A 20,186-nucleotide genomic window follows, 5' to 3' on the forward strand; every position below is an offset into this window, starting at 1 on the left:
TTTCAGGGGCCATAACTCTGGAACCCATAAAGGAATCTGGCCAGTTCAGGAAAGGAACCAAGATCTTATGGTGATACAAATTGTGTGCCAGTTTGGTAAAAATCAAATCATAAATAAAGCTGCTATTGTGCAGACAAGGTCAAAATAGCTGATGTTGGCCCTTTCAGGGGCCATAACTCTGGAACCCATAATGGGATCTGGCCAGTTCAAGAAAGGAACCGAGATCTTATGGTGATACAAGTTGTGTGCAAGTTTGGTTAAAATAAAATCATAAATGAAACCACTATCGTGCAGACAAGAAATTGTTGACGGACGGACGCACGGACGGACGGACGGACGACGGACGAAAGGTGATCACAAAAGCTCACCTTGTCACTATGTGACAGGTGAGCTAATAAAATGGCAAACTGCATTCAGGTTCACCTAATTAAGTTGAGCCTAATTAAGTTGTAGCCACTTTTTGAGAGAACATGCCAAATTGAATCTGAATTGCTGAAATTTTTTCACATTTTAATAAAATTCTTGTAGCCACTTTCAAAAATCTGTAGCCAGTTCTTAGAATTTGTAGCATTTGGCTACACTGGCGAATGGCAGAGGAGGCCCTGTGCATTTATCATACCTCTCAACTGTTTAGGGATAATAATGAACTGAATGTTTTTGACTACATTGAACTTATTAGGAATTTCTCCAGACGAAGTGAAGCAATCATCTACATTGTAAATTTATATATCTAAGTATACACTGGTGTCATACTATTCCTCCAGTAAGTAATCAGAGAGAAATCAAAAGTAATCATAATTACATACAAAAAATTCACTGTAATTGATTGAATTACATTACATGTAATCAGATTGAGGTGAGTAATCAAATACATTTGAATACTTGTATTTGAGCAATCAATTACAGGTGATTACAATTACTGTATTCAATTACCCAAAGCCTGTTTAGGGATGTGAAGTGTCTGTTTCTAATGTTTGCCATTTAGTACAGTTAACATTTCTGTGAGACTTGGTCCGCAGTCAAAGTTGATTAGAGCATATCTGGTTGCAGCCATCCATACACTTTCAATTTAATATGTAAAATTTGTTTTGTCATGGATGCCAAACAGTTTAGCAATATTCCAGTTATGGGTGAACATATGTTTTATACAGAGTTTCTTTAATTTTTATATTTAATATTTGTTTGAACATTCTTTTCATGTATTTTAGGGTCTTGTTTGCCTTGTTTGATACATTTTTTAAGTGATTTCCAGCTGGTGGTTCGCCTAAATATTTAGCATTTTTTATAGTTTTTAATTCGTGGATATGTAGCTTATAGGGGAAAACAATGCTTTTCTTTCTTTTTTATTTTTTTTATTTGTACCCTAATCTCTTCGCACTCATCAGAATTAAACACCATGGACCAGGCCTTTTCCCAAAGTTATAATTTATAGAGGTCTTGCTGGAGTCTCACAATCATGCATGATATAAATAGCGAGATAAACTACTGTATCATCAGCAAAGAGACCTACACTACTTTCAAGTGTGTCTGGCAGGTCACTTTTATGTTAAAACAAGACAAGGCCTAATGACAGACCCTTGGGGGTAGACCTGACACCATAGGTAGTATATCTGATTGGTGGCCTTTTGTGTTCATTGTTTTTTTCAGGAAAGTTTTTTTCTGTCTATACCTAATTAAAATAGCTCGTAGACCAAAAGATTGTGATCGACTTTGTCAAACGCTTTGCCAAAATCCATTACCATTAGGTCTGTCTATTTACCAGCTTCAATGTTATCAAAAAATTCTTGACTAAAATTAGTTAACCAAGATTCACAACTGTGCTTTGAGTGGAAACCATGTTGGAAGAAATAAAGCAAATCTTATTTTCTAGATGATTCATACTATTTGACACTAAAACATGCTCCATCGGTTGGAAGCAATGCAAGTAAGAGAATAGGCCTGTAATTGCACCACTGTGCAAATGCACAAAAAATAACAACCAGAAAAGGTTACAATAATTTATTCTTTGTTTTTTATAATTATTTGATATGTTGACCAACACGACAATGTTCTATACAATGTATAATAACGCTATTTGATTTACATCTTGAACTGATACATGCCCATAGTCCCAACACTTATGGATGAAAAATACGCTGAGAAAATACGTGTCAAAAAATTAGTGACAAGAAAAATAAGTATTTTTACAGATTCTAGGGTTGTCCCAAGTTTAAGGGTGTACCAAGACTTAGGGAAAATACAGTAGCTCTAAATTTGAGTTTTAGAAGAGCTTATTTTCATAAAATATTCAAAATTGCAAAATTATCAAAAATTAATCCTTCATCAAACATCTCTGATTTTATAGTATAAAAATACCTGTAACATTTTATCAGGACTGGCCTCGACTCCTGGAATCATGTGAGCTGGAGAGAATGCAATCTGTTCAACGTCAGCGAAATAGTTCTTTGGATTTTTGTTCAGTACCATCCTGCCAACTGGGATCAGCGGGTATTCACCCTGTGGCCAAATCTGTAACAGCAAAATGTGACTTAAAAGATACTTGTGTTATCTGTGTCATTTATGTTTACATATGAAACTTAGAAGGTGAGGAGATTGTGAACTGTATACAGATATACGCATGACATTTTTCATTTACTCTGAATTTATTACAAGAGCAATGTATTTTCTAGATGGAAATGAGTTACAAGACTGTTGTGTCATTTTTTCAAATGATGATATTATATAAATATTGCATTCTTGAGAGGGTGATATGAAAAATGTTCACCGCGAGATATATGAATATTGACCGAGGCGCCAGCTGAGGTCTATATTCATATTTCGTGGGGTGAACATTTTTCATATCACCCTCTCAGGAATGCAATATTTATTTTATTATACCAAAAGATTATAAGGGTCAAAGCATTTACTGGAAAATCAACATAGTAATTTATTTAACATTAAAAAGTAATTACTAACCAAATAATGAAGACAGAATTAAAGAGTCTTTACATGTTAGCACTCATAATTTGTGGCGACTTTGCCGTGTAATAAGACTTTTTTGATAGATTTAATCGAGACATTTACATAATTATAGCTGACCCCTGTATTTATTCTAATATTTTAACATTGCGTCAATCAGTAGCGTTCGAAAAACGGCGATAACTTTCTTTTTTCTAAACGAAACATATAAGTGTGATCACTCATTTTCTTAGTTAGATCATTTCCAAACTTATTGTGGTAGTTTCGATTCAACATTTGATGAAAAATTGTTTTTGAAATATTTTGCACGTAGCATAAAAAAGAAAAATCGGCGTGTTCGCACATGCAAGAGCAGCAGAAAAGGGTAATTTAATCCTAAAGTATAATTATATAAGCGTCTCGTCTGAAAATTTATCGACTCACTCTTTTAATCAATGCAAAAGTATCAATCTCTCAACGGGTGATATGAATAAATAATATCACATGCGCAGAAAAACAAAATAACGCTGTTGCGCATGTGATATGAAATTATGAATCATATCACCTGCGCAGAAATTGAAAATAACGATTTTGCGCATGTGATATAAAATCACTGGGGAATATGATATATTATTCAAGTTAAACTAATGGGAAATTTGCATTGGACATTTATGTGAGGTAAAATAAATGAAAATAACTTCAAAGTTTTGTTTAGCTTAAATAGACTAGATTAAATTGTTAACATGTAAGGCTTACTCTTTACTAAGCAAGAGAAATGAAATTTTAGAAAACTTATTCAGTATGTTACAGCCCCATTTTGGTCATGACCATACTTCCTTTGACTCAAGTACATGTACTGGCTTTTCTAGGAAGCAGGTTAAATAGTGATTCAAGTAAGCATTTCATCGAATTAAAGCTCGAATTAAAGCTAAAATAAGTAAGTATAAATTAAGCTAACTGAAGAAGATTTTACCTTTGTCAAATCAAATGGATTCCATCTGAACTTTTCAGCCTCCTCATAGGTCATGACCTGTATCTTGAGGGTCCATGAGGGGTAGTTACCCTCGGCAATGGCATTGTAAAGGTCACGCATGGCATAGTCTGGTGCACTACCGGACAATTCTCCTGCCTCGTCAGCCATCAGGTTCTTTATTCCCTGGTCACACTGTAAGAAACACATGAAAGTTAAATAATGTGAGACCATGATGAGACTTACAGTAAATCAGCATGTTAGATCACAAGCAGGATCTTACGTTAATCTTTGATTTCCACAGCTTTCAAACAAATAATAAACAGAGTATCAAAAGATTAACAGAAAACTTCATCAAGACCTTTAAATTAAAGTTACTTTTGATTTCTATTCATAGCCACATGGAATAACTCATTCTGGCTATCTTTTGTGAAATTATATTGCAGGTGACATAACATTCTGTGGTATTACAATTAACTAGAATACACCTCTTCTACTTTTTGTTTTTTAATAAATTTATTTTTTCCAAAGTGAAGAATACATTTCAATTATGCTTTTGATAAGTAAGTACTGTGACACACCAATTGCTCAAGCATCTATGGTTCAGGTACATGGGCTTGCTACAGATAGCAATTTATGTGGTCCCCTGTAGTGTTCCTTATATCCTCTAAATTTGGATGGCTTTAAACCTTGGATATCTCAATCATTTTGCTCATCCCCTTGTGATCCTGAGTGATTGGTGTCTTACTATATCATATCTAATCCCCTTGTGATCTCGAGTGATTTCTGCTTTACTGTATCATATCTCATCCCTTTGTGATCTCGAGTGATTTCTGCTTTACTGTATCATATCTCATACCCTTGTGACCTTGAGTGATTTCTGCTTTACTGTATCATATCTCATACCCTTGCGATCTTGAGTGATTTATGTTTTACTACATCATATCTCATTCCCCTGTGACTTTAAGTGATCCTTGTGACCTTGAGTGACTGGTGTGTTACAGTATCATATCTTTTTAAGAGTCTTGATTTTGGTGTGGTTATGCACATCTGGTTCAAACTGGAGACTTTTTCTGCTCCAACATGAAACCAGAGGAACAAGAACATCAATATACCAACCTTCCAATGGAACTTGCAGTAGACTGGTTTATTGTCACTGTTAACCAGCTTGAAGGTGTGACTACCGTAACCATTCATACATCTGTAACCATTGGGCGTACCTCGGTCAGAGAACAGGAAGGACACCTGGTGAGTGGTCTCTGGGCGAAGACTGATAAAGTCCCAGAACATATCAGGATCCTAGAATACAGAAAAAATTGTTATAAGGTAAGATGCTTATACTGATGACAGTACAGTGTCTATAACCATTTTTGGTTATGTTTAATGCACACCAATGTACATTGCCAATATATTATATACATGTAGTCAAATGCGATTCTTTAACATGCTTTAACACTTCTGGTTCCTTTATATAATTACAAACCAAAGATTTTGAAGAAATATAGGAAGGTTATTCTTTAATGAAGACAATAAAACAAGAGGGCCATTGACCCTAAAGCGCTCGCCTGTGTACAAGGCTTCAAGTGTGTTTGTATAAGTACAGAGTTAGGTTTCTACTACTTAGCCTATATTATATACATGTCACACACACTTTTGAACCTAGAGCAATAATTTGAACAATTATGGTAGACATTACAAATCTAATATTACATGCCAAACATCAAGGCTATAGCTATTATTGATTCAGAGAAGAAAAGTGACCACATCCCCTGGCAGTCGTGTTTTTTGACGAATCGGAATAATTTGAACAATCTTGGTAGAGGGTCACACAAGAACCATTTGTGTAAAATTATTTTAAAATTCGGCCAGCAGTTTCACACAAAAAAGATTTTTAAAGTTTCCACTATATACATAAAGGGAAAAGTGACCACGCCCTCTGGCGGCCATGTTTTTTGACGAATTGGTATAATTTGAACAATCTTGGTAGAGGGTGACATAAGGACCAATTGTTTGAAATTATTTCAAAACTGGACTATCAGTTTAGGAGGAGATGTCATTTGAAGTTTTTTCTACTTTTAGCTCTGGCAGCCCCTACGTGCAACCAAGTGGAACCGTTTGAATAATTTTGGTAGAGGACCACCCAAGGAACATCAAGGCCAAGTTTCATCAAAATCCATTCAGTGATTTTGGAGAAGATGTCGTTTAAACACAAATGTTGACGACAGACGCACGCACGGACGACGGACACAGCATGATCACAATACCTCACCATGAGCACTTTCAATGTACAATTTACTATTAAATTCTTTTGATCTAGTTGCTGTTAATACTAGGTATCAATTTTCTTTTGTTACACCTTGAAGACAATGATATATACCGTAATCTATTTTTTCCTATACTAAAATGAAAAAAAAACAAACTAATATCAATGTTGCATGAATTCAGACAAACTGCTTTTGCTACATCATCTCTGCACGTAATGTATTGCATTATCATTTACAATAACAAGTATCATATTTCAGGATTTAAATTTTTCAAAAACTCGGTCATACCTTCAGATGTGTTTGTGGGTTTCTTTTCTGTGTGTGGATGAAACTTGGGAACTAAAATAGAAACAGCTGCATGCACAATCTATAACACATGTTTTGAATGTAGTTATTACTTTAAACAAAAATCATGAAAAAAATATATATGACAATTTATACAATCACTCAAGTACAAATCAAATATTATTGTGCTATTAAAACAAAAGCTAGATCTGGGAAGCTGCATTTGGCTGAAGCAGATTTTTCCGGGCCTGTATCATACAAGGCAGGCAAGAGAAAGTGTGATATTGACTGGTAAATTCCATAAGAGTAGAAATATCTCTGATCAAGCAATTGATATAATGACCATATTTACCTTCGCATTTTGTTTTTGTTTTAGCCAAAAACCTTATCGGAAATAATACTGGGGCAAGAGCATTAATGAAAACAGTTCCACCACAAGCAAAATATGGACTTTGACTCCATTTAGTGCAACAACAATTTTGATTTCTCTCAGTTCAGTTCATATTCAATAACTATTGTAATATTCATGTTTTCATGTTTTGTCTTTCACTGGCTATCGATAGGTAATATATATTATCAATCTACAATACAGTCATACACCAATCCATACATATGACAGTTTTGTCAAATTTCAAAATAAGATATTTTTGGAAATAACTTCACCAGGAAAGGATCTCTGATAAAGAAGATTGGCGTATTGTTTCCAACCAGGTCCCAGTTACCCTCCTCTGTGTAGAATTTGACAGCAAATCCACGTGGATCACGAGCAGTGTCGGCAGACCCTGACTCGCCACCTAAAATTATATCAACCAATACAGCTGAACAACTCATTTCTGTTCTGGTCTAGAAGTTTCCGAAGAATTTCTTACAAATTTCTTCTGTTTGCATCATAATCAATTGATATGATAGTACATTTTTATCATTACCCATCGCACTGGCTCTATGTGGGTACTGGAGGTCTATTATATAAACTTTTATATGCAAATTTCATTTAATTCCCTTGGTACAGGTGTTTTCCAGTTTAGAAAAAAACTTAACAATTTAAAATATCTTAAACTTAATGGTTTATAATCATTTATGTTTCATTCCTTGCTCATGATATATTTATACAGAGTATTACAAACGTCATACTGCGTAGTTTTGTACTTTTATGATGTTATCATGTTTCTGAAATAAAATAAGATCTTACGTATACGTATTATGAACCCGGACATAGTGTTTAATTTGAAATTTAAAATACAGTGTTTAGTGGCACATACCACTGATGTTAATTTTCACAAAATCTAGATATAAGGCTATCCATTTCATCTGAAAATAATATTATTATGCCTGTGATGTCCTACATCTAAAAAAAACCCCAAAAAACTACTGCATAAGGTATAATTACAGATAAACACTAAGTTATACAAGTTTTATGTATTTTGCTGATCAAATTATTAAACAAAATTTTGTAAATTTTAGACACTCTTTCTAATAGAGACATCCATAAGCACAGACAACATAAAATTAATGCAGAATAAACATTCCATCAATAATGTTCTAATTCTATACTTTTACAAGAATACAGTTAACCTAGCCCATGTTCCTGGATTCTGTACCAGAAATGACATGTTCTCCATAAGTAATTGCCATGTTTTACCCATTAAATACAAGTGAAGCAAGAATAATTTCAGATTTCTATCAAATAATCACGGATCAAACACATGACCCCAAGATCTATAGATCTGCACTCTCCCCATTCAGCTATAACAGACAGACTCAGACACACGTGAGAAACAATATCTGTGGTTTCATAGTTCTATAGACACATGTAGACCTGTTTAAGATTTTATTTTCTTATTTCAGTCAGTACAATGAATGTAAGATGCCATATTTTCAACCAGTTGTTCACATATAATGCAGTGGTATACTTTCAACTGTGAAACCAAAAAAAACACGCTACAAATGTTTAGATTTACATGTACCAAGCAGCTCGATTAAATCTATCAGAAAATTTTAGCAGATCTTTACTTTTATGTAACTGGATTTATTACACATATGCATACATGATTGTTAGATGACACGAAGACTTACCAACAGTTGAGAACCTGACAGCGAGGGGAGTTTTCTTGCCAATATGTTCAAACGGCTTCAGTTTGGTGTATTTTGTTACATCATGTGTACATTCAAAGTATCCAAATGCACCTAAAATATATAAATGAAACATGTACATTTTTAAAGCAAAATGCTATGGCTTATATAAACAATTATCAAAACTTCTAACTGGCCACTTTTCGGTTGCAAATATATATTTTAAACAAGGAGCTGCGTTCAATAAACGCCTGATGCCCCCGGTGGCTTCCTTGTCGATAGATTTTCCAAAACGAGGTCAAGGTCAAGGTCAAACGGTGGTCAGGTGATGTCAGAAGATGAGGAATGGTCACAGGTTACATCTGCATTAGTATCAAGTCATTCTAGTAAGAGGTATTGATGCTAGACGAAATGGTCCCATTTGGTTAACCAAGAGATGGCCCATATAAAGCAACCTAAGTCCAAAATGAGGTCAGGTGATGTCTGAAGATGAGGAATGGTCACAGGTTACATCTGCATTAGTATCAAGACATTCTAGTAAGGGGTATTGATGCTAGATGAAACGGTCCCATTTGGTTAACCTCGTACGGACGAACGAACGAACAAACGAAGGGACAGGGCAATCACTATATGTTTCACATATCAGTAGATGCCGGGGGCATAAAAATTAAATGATAATTTTTTCACATGTTTTTATCTTGAGTGTTTTTGTTTTGTGGTGGAGACTGCAAAATTATCTCTTCAGACTATTATAACTATGACCGCTAAGCATGAACCATTTAAACAAACTTGAGACCGCTTTACACGGATGCTACAGATCACTCGGAACCTCAAAAGGTTCAGCATCTGAGCTAAAATTGTAAAAGTAATGTGTAGAAAAATACTCTACAGTTGACATTTTTTTTTGTAGTATTTGTATATTTGTACCTTGTGAGATAAGTGGCTGTAGTTGGAGTAGATTGAAATTCCTTGTAATTCATCATACTTTACAGGCAATACCTAGTAACTGTTATGACTCAACTAATTTACAGTTGACTATTAATACTGTTATGTTTTATTACTGTTCAGATTTCACTGAAATTTCTTGCTACAACAAACAAGCGGCATGGAAATTGCATGAAAACCAGGTTTTTCAAACATTTTCTGTTTTTAGTATCAGTGACTTTAACCTAATTGTGACCTTGACTCTACTAACCACAAAAACAATCCCCCACCCTTTCTATCCAATTATGCCCCCCATATATCAAGTTCCATTGAAATATTTCATTCTAAATTACACTGAGTTGAAACCATTTTTCTATTTTTAACCCCCAAAGACAATGCAAAGCTACCTATGAGCCAAGTTTAATTTCAATACAACAATCCAAACTAACAGGGCAACTGTTTTTTTCTCTGTTTTTACTACTAGTGACCTTGACCTTGATTTGAACTGTTACTGAACGTTAATCAAAAATATGATGCTGCCGATCCATCCATCCCGAGCCAGCCATTCAACCATCGACATCATCACCAATCAATGGTAACTTTTAAACAGTGTGCCGTTAGAAAAGCTGTTATGTACAAAAATCTTTTATCATTAATCAAGCCAGAACCGAGACTCCCGCTCAATTAACTGTTTAAATATGATTCATGCAGTTAAATTACTTAACAGTCTACAAATCTAAAAGCTTTTCCCTTAATGAGCTCCTTAAATAAACATATTTTTTACAAACAGATTAACGCTTTATATTCGTTCATTCTCTCATTTGCAATACTACATGTACATTTATTTGCAAAATAATGAATTTGCAACATTGTGAAAAGTGAAAGCAGAAATGCATCCAGATACTATTATCACGCATAAAATGATACGAAATTGTCTCTTTTGTACAAAACTTTGAATCTGCGGCTCTGTGTGTTTTCAGGTTTAGCAACTTTTCAACAATGTTGCGATGAAACTTGCAAATAAAAAAAAATGTTTTCAATAATTAATTTACAGTAACTGATATTGGTGTGCAAGCATCTAAATGTCATTTAGCATACTGATAACTACTTAACCTAAGTAACTACCACTCTTGTTTCAAACCAACATAAAAATTCAAACATTGCAGAGATAACGTCCATACTTTTAGATAATGAGGACACATAACTGTATTGACATGTACATGAATACATTAACGTGAGAATCAAAGTCTGCCTGTTAGGTAAAGGACGTTCTAATTTCTTGCCGCGTACATGTTTGTTTGTATCTGCAAAAGTACACATACTTGGAGAATATTCTGAGACATACAAAGAGCTATGTTTATGTAAAATGAAATCAAGATGGGCAGACATTATATGTTTTGACTGCTTATAAAGACATTTTTTTGTCACTAAAAATGGAAAAAAGGTTCTTTCTTTCATAATTTTTAAGACTGTACCAGTTTATTATCTTCTTCTCATTTCATACAGAAGAATGTAAAATATCAAACTATGTTAGAGGGCTATTTCAAAAAATTATCAACTGAGTGAACTAGATATAATTTCTAAAACAAAATAAGTTTTAATAGGATTTAATAGGTTTAGTACTATTTCAATGATGCCACCTTCAAGTTGGTGAAGACCCTTTAAGTAGATTGAACTCCAACAAAAACTGCTTCAATTCAATTTCAGAATCCCATGAATGGCTGCATTAATTAGTGGACCTCTAATGACAATTGCTATTTTCCATTTGATCACATATTCTTTATAAGTCATTTCATCATTCTCCATTTGTTATGTAAAGGCAATTTTCTGTTATGGCTGAACAACGCAAAATGACATAAATAATTATATGAACATGTAACTGCCATTTGTCATTACCATGATTAAGGGTCTACTACCTTTGTATCAGCAATGTAAAACAAACAGGAAACTTTCTGAAATGGCACGTCTTCTTTTAATTTCACCATCTTCTAAAAAGTCATTTTTCAACAGAGCTGTCAATATTGGTAACCAGTTGAAATGGTTACAAAACATGAAATTCATCCAATCAAGCTACAGACTGACACTGCATGAAGACAAATCATACTGTTACTGAAGAAGAGTTTTTTATACTACATTTAGCTCTGAACAACGGTGCTGCGGTGATGAACCACTGGAACAAAAGGGACAACATCATTATGGTCAGTTGATAGATGAATGAATGGACCAAGTGTGCAGACTTACCAAATTTAAATTTTATATCAAAAATGAGAAAAAAATCAGTTAAAAGCTTGGTTTTTCTACCTTCTTAGAAGTCACAGATATGCAATTACATACGCCGATACAGATATAGGATTCTTTTTAATAACAAGTTGGCAAAGACTCTATTGATGTTTTTGAAATTCCTATTAAAGCCACTTGCCCAGTTTGGGTGAAATTTTTCAACATGTTCAATTCCACAAAGTTTGGCATAGGATGTATATATGACACTGAAAAATGATAAAGTGGGTGAAAATAAAAGTTAGATATTGGTTAATATGCAAGAAGAATGTAAATGTTCTGCATTATTTCAAAAGCACTGCAACGGTTTACTACCTTCTACACAATATTTTTGGTTATTTATAAGAATACCTTGCAAATATCTTAATATGCCAGTAAGTTTGTACCACAGGTCACTTTCATAGTACTCACTTTTTATGGATTTTTGAGAGAAATTATTTTTCATCTAAGTCCCTTTAAAGGAGGTCAATCACATTTGAGCAACATTGTGTGATTTTTTTCCAGTTTTCATATATTATTTGAAAGATTTATTTAAAGAACAAAAAGACCCATTACGTACAGTCAGATCCCTATTGGAAATGTATATTTTATTACTTTTTATGAAATTTTGTAACATAAAAGTATCTAAAAAGTGGACTATTTCTTTTGATTTCGATGTAATTCCTAGATTTACATTTGCATTTGATAAATATTGGGTTATTTTACCTACTTTAAACAAAGCGCAAGTTTTAAAACAGCTTATAGCTTTGGAATTCATCTATTTCTAATTTATCTTGGTTGCACAACAGAGATAGACAAAAGGAAGTAATAGTTGTATAAACTTGCATTTCTAATTAAATTCGGCAAAATATGATCTTGTCTATGCAAATCTTTGACAACTTTAATAAAATAGTACAATATTTGTACAATTCCTTGGGAAAAATATGTTTGTTTAATTCATACTTATGCTAATGTAACGCTATCTTGGTTGGGCAACCAGGATACCGATAGGAAAAAACAAATTTTAAGAATACTTCTAGGGAAAATCTAACGTGTATTTAGAACTTAATGAACACAAATAAGTGCACATGATCAGTTGGTTAAGTTCTTAACATATCCATTATTTGACCAAAATCTGATTAACCACCTTTAAAAGGGCATTACACTCAGGTAAGTTTAGTTAAGTAACAGTGAAAAATATTAAGTATCAAGTTTCATTAAATAACAATGAAAAATTATGAGTATCAAGTTAATGACATGATAAACATGTGAACAAAGGCCCTGTAACAATTATATAAAGAAGTTATGAAAGTAACTGCGTTTTGGGAAATTTTGTTTTAACCCTTACTTTATGTTTGATAACAGCACCTTAACCTACTGTGAACTATGTAAATATTTGATAACACAACACCTCAAGTTCAATGTCAAGGAACACTTTATTTTTAAAAAGTGACAGATTATGAACCTTCGTCCAAAATTAAGACAAGAGGACCATAATGGTCCTGAATCGCTCACCTATCCCCACATGACCCAGTGTTGAACTGAGTATGACGTCGTTATTTCTATTATTTGACATAGTGACCTAGTTTTTGAGCACATGTGACCTAGATATCATCAAGATAAAAAATTCTGACCAATTTTCATGAAGATCCATTGAAAAATATGGCCTCTAGAGAGGTCACAAGGTTTTTCTATTATTTGACCTAATGACCTAGTTTTTGAAGGCACGTGACCCACTTTTAAACTTGACCTAGATATCATCAAGGTGAACATTCTCACCAATTTTCATGAAGATCTCATGAAAAATATGGCCTCTAGAGAGGTCACAAGATTTTTCTATTTTTCAACCTACTGACCTAGTTTTTGACCGCACATGACCCAGTTACGAATCTGACCTAGATATCATCAAGCTGAACATTCTCACCAATTTTCATGAAGATCCGTTGAGAAATATGGCCTCTTGAGAGGTCACAAGGTTTTTTCTATTTTTAGACCTACTGACCTAGTTTTTGACCCCACGTGACCCAATTTCGAACTTGACTTAGATATCATCAAGGTGAACATTCTGACCAATATTCATGAAGATCTCATGAAAAATATGGCCTCTAGAGAGGTCACAAGGTTTTTCTATTTTTAGATCTACTGACCTAGTTTTTAACCCCACGTGACCCAGTTTCGAACTTGACCTAGATATCTTCAAGGTAAACACTCTGACCAATTTTCATGAAGATCCATTGAAAAATATGGCCTCTAGAGAGGTCACAAGGTTTTCCTATTTTTAGACCTACTGACCTAGTTTTTGACCGCACATGACCCATTTTCGAACTTGACCTAGATATCATCAAGGTGAACATTCTGACCAATTTTCATGAAGATCCATTGAGAAATATGGCCTCTAGAGAGGTCACAAGGTTTTTCTATTTTTAGACCTAATGACCTAGTTTTTGACCCCACATGACCCAGTTTCAAACTTGACCTAGATATCATCAAGGTGAACATTCTGACCAATATTCATGAAGATCTCATGAAAAATATGGCCTCTAGAGAGGTCACAAGGTTTTTCTATTTTTAGATCTACTGACCTAGTTTTTAACCCCACATGACCCAGTTTCGAACTTAACCTAGATATCATCAAGGTGAACATTCTGACCAATTTTCATGAAGATCCATTGAGAAATATGGCCTCTAGAGAGGTCACAAGGTTTTTCTATTTTTAGACCTAATGACCTAGTTTTTGACCCTATGTGATCCAGTTTCGAACTTGACCTAGATATCATCAAGATAAACATTCTGACCAATATGCATGAAGATCTCATGAAAAATATGGTCTCTAGAGAGGTCACAAGGTTTTTCTATTTTTAGACCTACTGACCTAGATTTTGAACCCACGTGACCCAGTTTCGAACTTAACCTAGATATCATCAAGGTGAACATTCTGACCAATTTTCATGAAGATCCATTGAGAAATATGGCCTCTAGAGAGGTCACAAGGTTTTTCTATTTTTAGACCTAATGACCTAGTTTTTGACCCTACGTGATCCAGTTTCGAACTTGACCTAGATATCATCAAGATAAACATTCTGACCAATATGCATGAAGATCTCATGAAAAATATGGTCTCTAGAGAGGTCACAAGGTTTTTCTATTTTTAGACCTACTGACCTAGTTTTTGAACCCACGTGACCCAGTTTCGAACTTGACCTAGATATCATCAAGGTGAACATTCTGACCAATTTTCATGAAGATCTTATGAAATATATGGCCTCTAGAGAGGTCACAAGGTTTTTCTATTTTTAGACCTACTGACCTAGTTTTTGATGGCACGTGACCCAGTTTCGAACTTGACCTAGATATCATCAAGATGAACATTCTGACCAACTTTCATAAAGATCCCATGAAAAATGTGACCTCTAGAGTGGTCACAAGCAAAAGTTTACGGACGCACGGACGGACGACGGACACTGCGCGATCACAAAAGCTCACCTTGTCACTTTGTGACAGGTGAGCTAAAAACGGGATGACTGTCTGCGGAAAATGAGGTATGATAGCCCTATAAAAAAAAATTACTTCATTTTATTCCTTCTAATACCTTGTGAGCTTCCTGTGCCAGTCAAGTATCTGTATCTGAAGAAAAAGGGGAAATGAAACCTTAACCCTTACCCTTCTACATTTCTATAATGAACTTGTCCATCTTTCAATATGGACAGTACCATTAACTGTTAAAAGGGGTGCTTACCAAAAAGATACTGACTGAATGTTGAACACTAGATCATGATCCACACTAGTCGCAAAGACAGAATCAATCGTGTCCAGCAGGATAAGGGTTAATACACAGTCTGATTTCAAACCTTCCTCCTTCAGCCCAGTATCAAGGGCCTTATTTACTAAATCACTTTATACAACAGCAAAAACAATGAGATAAAATTTGCTTACCAGCTCCCTTAGCATGCACAACACGTTCTGGTATTCTCTCTCTATTGAAATGGGCCATTTCATCTGTGAAGACAAAGTCTTCAAGAAGAACTGGCCCCCTGGGTCCAACAGTTTTAGAGGCGGTTTTATTGCCCACAGGACATCCTGTGCCAGTTGTCATCTGGTCTGGGGTCTATAAATATAAAAGGGTTACACATCACTAAGAAACATGTTGTAGTAGTAAGTCATGGTATCTGCAACAAGAAATTATTTGGTTTCTTTTTAAGTCAAACAGGTCATATGGTGACATTACAGCTTTGATGATGGAGGAATACCACAGGAACCCCTCCAAATATTATTTTAGGCATGGAATCGCTGTAAATTAATACATACAGCGAATGGCGAATACCAAAAGTATCCAATTGCAGCATTATTTGTACTCATTTTATGTTTTACTTTTCGAAGTCTTTTGTACATACGGAAAGTAAATTTAAACTAGAAAATGCTTTTGTAAAAAAGCGCATGTCTCCCCCAATGCAAAGTCCTATACAAGAAGTCAATAGGGGTCAGGAGCGAAAGTCGAAGAGACACTGATGGTTGGCTGCAATAGGGATCATCTACTTGGCATGTCCAGTCATCCCGCTAAATTTCAACACTCTTGGCCTAGTGGTTCTCAAGTCACTGTTCAGGCTCCTGTGACCTTGACCTTTGATCAAGTGACCTCAAAATTAATAGGGGTCATCTACTCTGCATGTCCAATCATCCTATTAAGTTTCAACATTGTAGGTCAAGTGATTCTCAAGTTATTTCTAAAAAATAATTTTACAAGAACAGGCCACTGTGACCGTGACCTTTAATAGACTGACCCCAAAATCAATAGGGGTCATCTACTCTGCATGTTCAATCATCCTATGAAGTTTCAACAGTCTGGGTCAAGTGGTTCTCAAGTTATTGATCAGAACTGGTTATCAATGTTCAGGCCTCTGTGACCTTGACCTTTAACGGAGTGACCCCAAAAACAATAGGGGTCATTTACTCTGCATGAACAATCATCCTATGAAGTTTCAACATTCTGGGTCGAGAGGTTCTCAAGTTATTGATTGGAAATGGTTTTCCATGTTCAGGCCCCTGTGGCCTTGATCTTTAACAGAGTGACCCTAAAATTGTTAGGGGTCATCTACTCTGCATGACCAATCATCCTATGAAGTTTCAACATTCTGGGTCAAGTGGTTCTCCAGTTACTGACCGGAAATGGTTTTCAATGTTCGAGCCCCTGTGACCTTGACCTTTCACAGAGTGACCCCAAAATCGTTATGGGTCATCTACTCTGCATGACCAATCATCCTATTAAGATTCAACATTCTGGGACAAGTGGTTCTCAAGTTACTGACCGGAAATGGTTTTCAATGTTCAGGCCCCTGTGACCTTGACCTTTAATGGAGTGACCCCAAAATCGATAGGGGTCATCTACTTTGCATGCACAATCATCCTATGAAGTTTCAACATTCTGGGTCAAGTGGTTCTCTAGTTATTGATCATAAATGGTTTTCCATGTTCAGGCCCCTATGACCTTGACCTTTGATGGAGTGACCCCAAAATCAATAGGGGTCATCTACTCATCATGACCAATCATCCTATGAAGTTTCAACATTCTGGGTCAAGTGGTTCTCTAGTTATTGATCGGAAATGGTTTTCAATGTTCAGGCCCCTGTAACCTTGACCTTTGACGGAGTGACCCCAAAATCAATAGGGGTCATCTACTCTTCATGACCAATCATCCTATGAAGTTTCAACATTCTGGGTCAAGTGGTTCTCTAGTTATTGATCGGAAATGGTTTTCAATGTTCAGGCCCCTGTGACCTTGACCTTTGACGGAGTGACCCCAAAATCAATAGGGGTCATCTACTCTTCATGGCCAATCATCCTATGAAGTTTCAACATTCTGGGTCAAGTGGTTCTCTAGTTATTGATCGGAAATGGTTTTCCATGTTCAGGCCCCTGTGACCTTGACCTTTGACGGAGTGACCCCAAAAACAATAGGGGTCGTCTACTCCAGCAGCCCTACAACCCTATGAAGTTTGAAGGTTCTAGGTCAAATGGTTCTCCAGTTATTGCTCGGAAATGAAGTGTGACGTACGGACGGACGGACGGAAGGCGGACGGACGGACGGACAGGGCAAAAACAATATGTCTCCTGGGGGAGACATAAAAATATTTTTGAGACTTTAACTGAGAATTTTTTACTTGAAATTGGGGAAAAAAGATACTTTTTCAACTGAGAACACGACTGAATACCGGCTACAAAATCGGCCGAATAAACCCATCCGTATAGGTAGAAATATGCCAACAGAAATATATCAACAATTCCTCTGCTGCTATGGATGTTGTAGGTTTACAATTCATTCATTAAGAGTATCCGTCTTCCATTTAGCTGAGTGTGTTACAAGCATGAGACTATCAATCTAAAGGTTGCCAGTTCATCCCTAAAAAGGTATAGGTAAGCTGTATGAAAAATTGCAAAACACTCACTCTAAGAAAGTGTGAGTAACCTGCACTTTTAAGTAAAACATTGAACATGCATGGTTCTGATTAAATAATATTCTGATGAACAATTATTAACATGCCATCCCATATTTGTAAATATACAGTCATAAAAAACATCTTTATACAGATTAAAGAAATTTGCAGTTTTTCTCGAGACAATATCTGAAACCATTTTCACAATTCTACTGGTGTTGGTGGCATTCCCAAATTAATGGGGAAAGGTCTGACTTGTGCAGCTGAAAGATATATCTACAGCCTGTTTGTACATGGTAAATAGTCTGTCACTGTTAACCATAATAGCCTTTAAGTTTTCCAATAAAGATGTATCAGTTATCAGTTAAAAGATAACCGAGCGCCATGCAAGCAACAATGTTTTTTTTTACCAACTTCAGGCCGAAATTAAGCCCCAATCCCAAAAAATTCTTCAAGTTAAAAAGCTTCCATAACCTGATGCAATTTTGATCATTTTTTCTTAAATATAACATTTAAATAAAAAAAAAAGCTTTTTTTTAACAATCCAATTTAGACATCTTGCATTTTTCTAGATTGTTAAGGCACCAGACCCACTCCCAATTCACAGGAAAAAAACACTGTCCAATGCAAAAGAGCTAGTACTGACTGCAATTCTGAGATATATTTTCGTGATAGGGCAGAATATTGACCTGTGCAAAAATTATCACAACATCACGACTCGTGTACAATTAGTTTGACAAAATGGGCCATCAGATGTAAATACAGACCTAGTCAAAATAATTTGACGTTCAGATTGTTTTATATTTGTGATGGGCAATCTAAAGGTCAAAACTTTGAAGGACCAAAATAATGGAGGATAAATCACAGTACACAGTCACGTAAAGTTATTGGTTTTATCGTTTGCACATATTGGCGTGTAGTCACGGTAAACGTTAATCGTGTACAGTATATACATAGGTTTAAATCACCATAAAATTCGTAATTTTGGGTATTATTTGATAATTATTTGATAATTTTTACATAAATTAATGAGGAATTGAATTCTCTTTCGATATACGTTAGTTTTATTTGAATTTATGGCCAATTCGTGAAATAATTGGCATTTAAACCTATACTGGTACTGATGATAAACTCGGACAGAAAATGAGGTTTTTTATCTGTAACTTTTTTATCTCTGCAAGTTGTTATCATTATCAATGGTTGGTATCAAAATAAAGCTTAGCTCTTACTGAATAATTGACATAATTTAAATTCATATTTAGCAAGCAAACTCACAAGAAGTGAGGCCCTGAAAGGGTTATGTAAAGTGGGGACTGTACGAACGTTGACTGATGATAAATTTGACCACTTTGTCAGGCTTTCATGTATTGACAGTGAGCATGCACAAAAAAAACATCCTCTTCCCCAGTATTTTTGGGAAAATATCTTTTAAACAAACAAATTTAGGTTATTTATTTATACAGAATAATTGTACCAATTTTGTTTTTGTTTACACCAGTTGGTGTTGTAAGTGGTTGCTATTAGACAGCATGTTCAATTATATAAAAAAAAACCAGTTGCAACTGAATAATTTGAAGGTTGTCAACTTTTTATCATCTGTTCGAGTTTATCATCAGTACCAGTAGCATGTAAAGCGTCGGCAGCGATGAAAATTTCATCAGAAATTGCTTCCACTATTTTGGTCTTTTGAGTGTTTGACGCAAGTGGGAATATTGCCCATATGGCATATGAAAAAAATATCCCAATATTTCCTAGGATCGCGTGAAAATTATTAGTTGGTCTAAATACTGACCTATATAGCCAAAAATTATATAGGCCAAAATTTGCAAAATGTTTGCAAGTGACAGAATCGCCAAGAAGAAAACAATAGTTTCTTACCCCTTGGGCCCTCTTAAACTCCTCGATCTGGTTGGTAGCTTTATCCCTGCTGGTCATCTTGTTTAACTGAGTCTGACACTTTCCGATAACTTCAGAAACTTAAATTCAGATGAAGAGGACCAGTTTTGTAATCTTTGATAACAACTAACCTTGACACCGCTTGACGTTTGTGTC

General features: G+C 35.1%; 1 protein-coding gene across 4 annotated transcripts in view; it reads right to left on the reverse strand.

Moving 5' to 3' along the window:
* LOC123552261 (catalase-like) overlaps nucleotides 1–20,181 on the reverse strand; it is a 33,971-nt gene extending 13,790 nt beyond the window's left edge. For 2 of the 4 annotated variants that reach the window (XM_045341775.2, XM_045341776.2), the window contains exons 1-8: nucleotides 20,013–20,181; nucleotides 15,640–15,811; nucleotides 8,530–8,640; nucleotides 7,120–7,250; nucleotides 6,460–6,510; nucleotides 5,027–5,206; nucleotides 3,911–4,102; nucleotides 2,356–2,508 (exon numbers count right to left, since the gene is read on the reverse strand). In XM_045341775.2, the coding sequence (XP_045197710.1) occupies nucleotides 2,356–2,508; nucleotides 3,911–4,102; nucleotides 5,027–5,206; nucleotides 6,460–6,510; nucleotides 7,120–7,250; nucleotides 8,530–8,640; nucleotides 15,640–15,811; nucleotides 20,013–20,069 (1,047 nt within the window). In that variant the 5' untranslated portion in view covers nucleotides 20,070–20,181. The remainder of the gene's footprint in view (nucleotides 1–2,355; nucleotides 2,509–3,910; nucleotides 4,103–5,026; nucleotides 5,207–6,459; nucleotides 6,511–7,119; nucleotides 7,251–8,529; nucleotides 8,641–15,639; nucleotides 15,812–20,012) is intronic. The other 2 variants (XM_045341774.2, XM_045341778.2) reach the window with 1 other exon arrangement.
* Between the last annotated feature and the right edge of the window lie 5 nt (nucleotides 20,182–20,186).

Source organism: Mercenaria mercenaria, chromosome 4 (assembly GCF_021730395.1).
Source record: "Mercenaria mercenaria strain notata chromosome 4, MADL_Memer_1, whole genome shotgun sequence".
Lineage (NCBI taxonomy): Eukaryota > Metazoa > Mollusca > Bivalvia > Venerida > Veneridae > Mercenaria > Mercenaria mercenaria.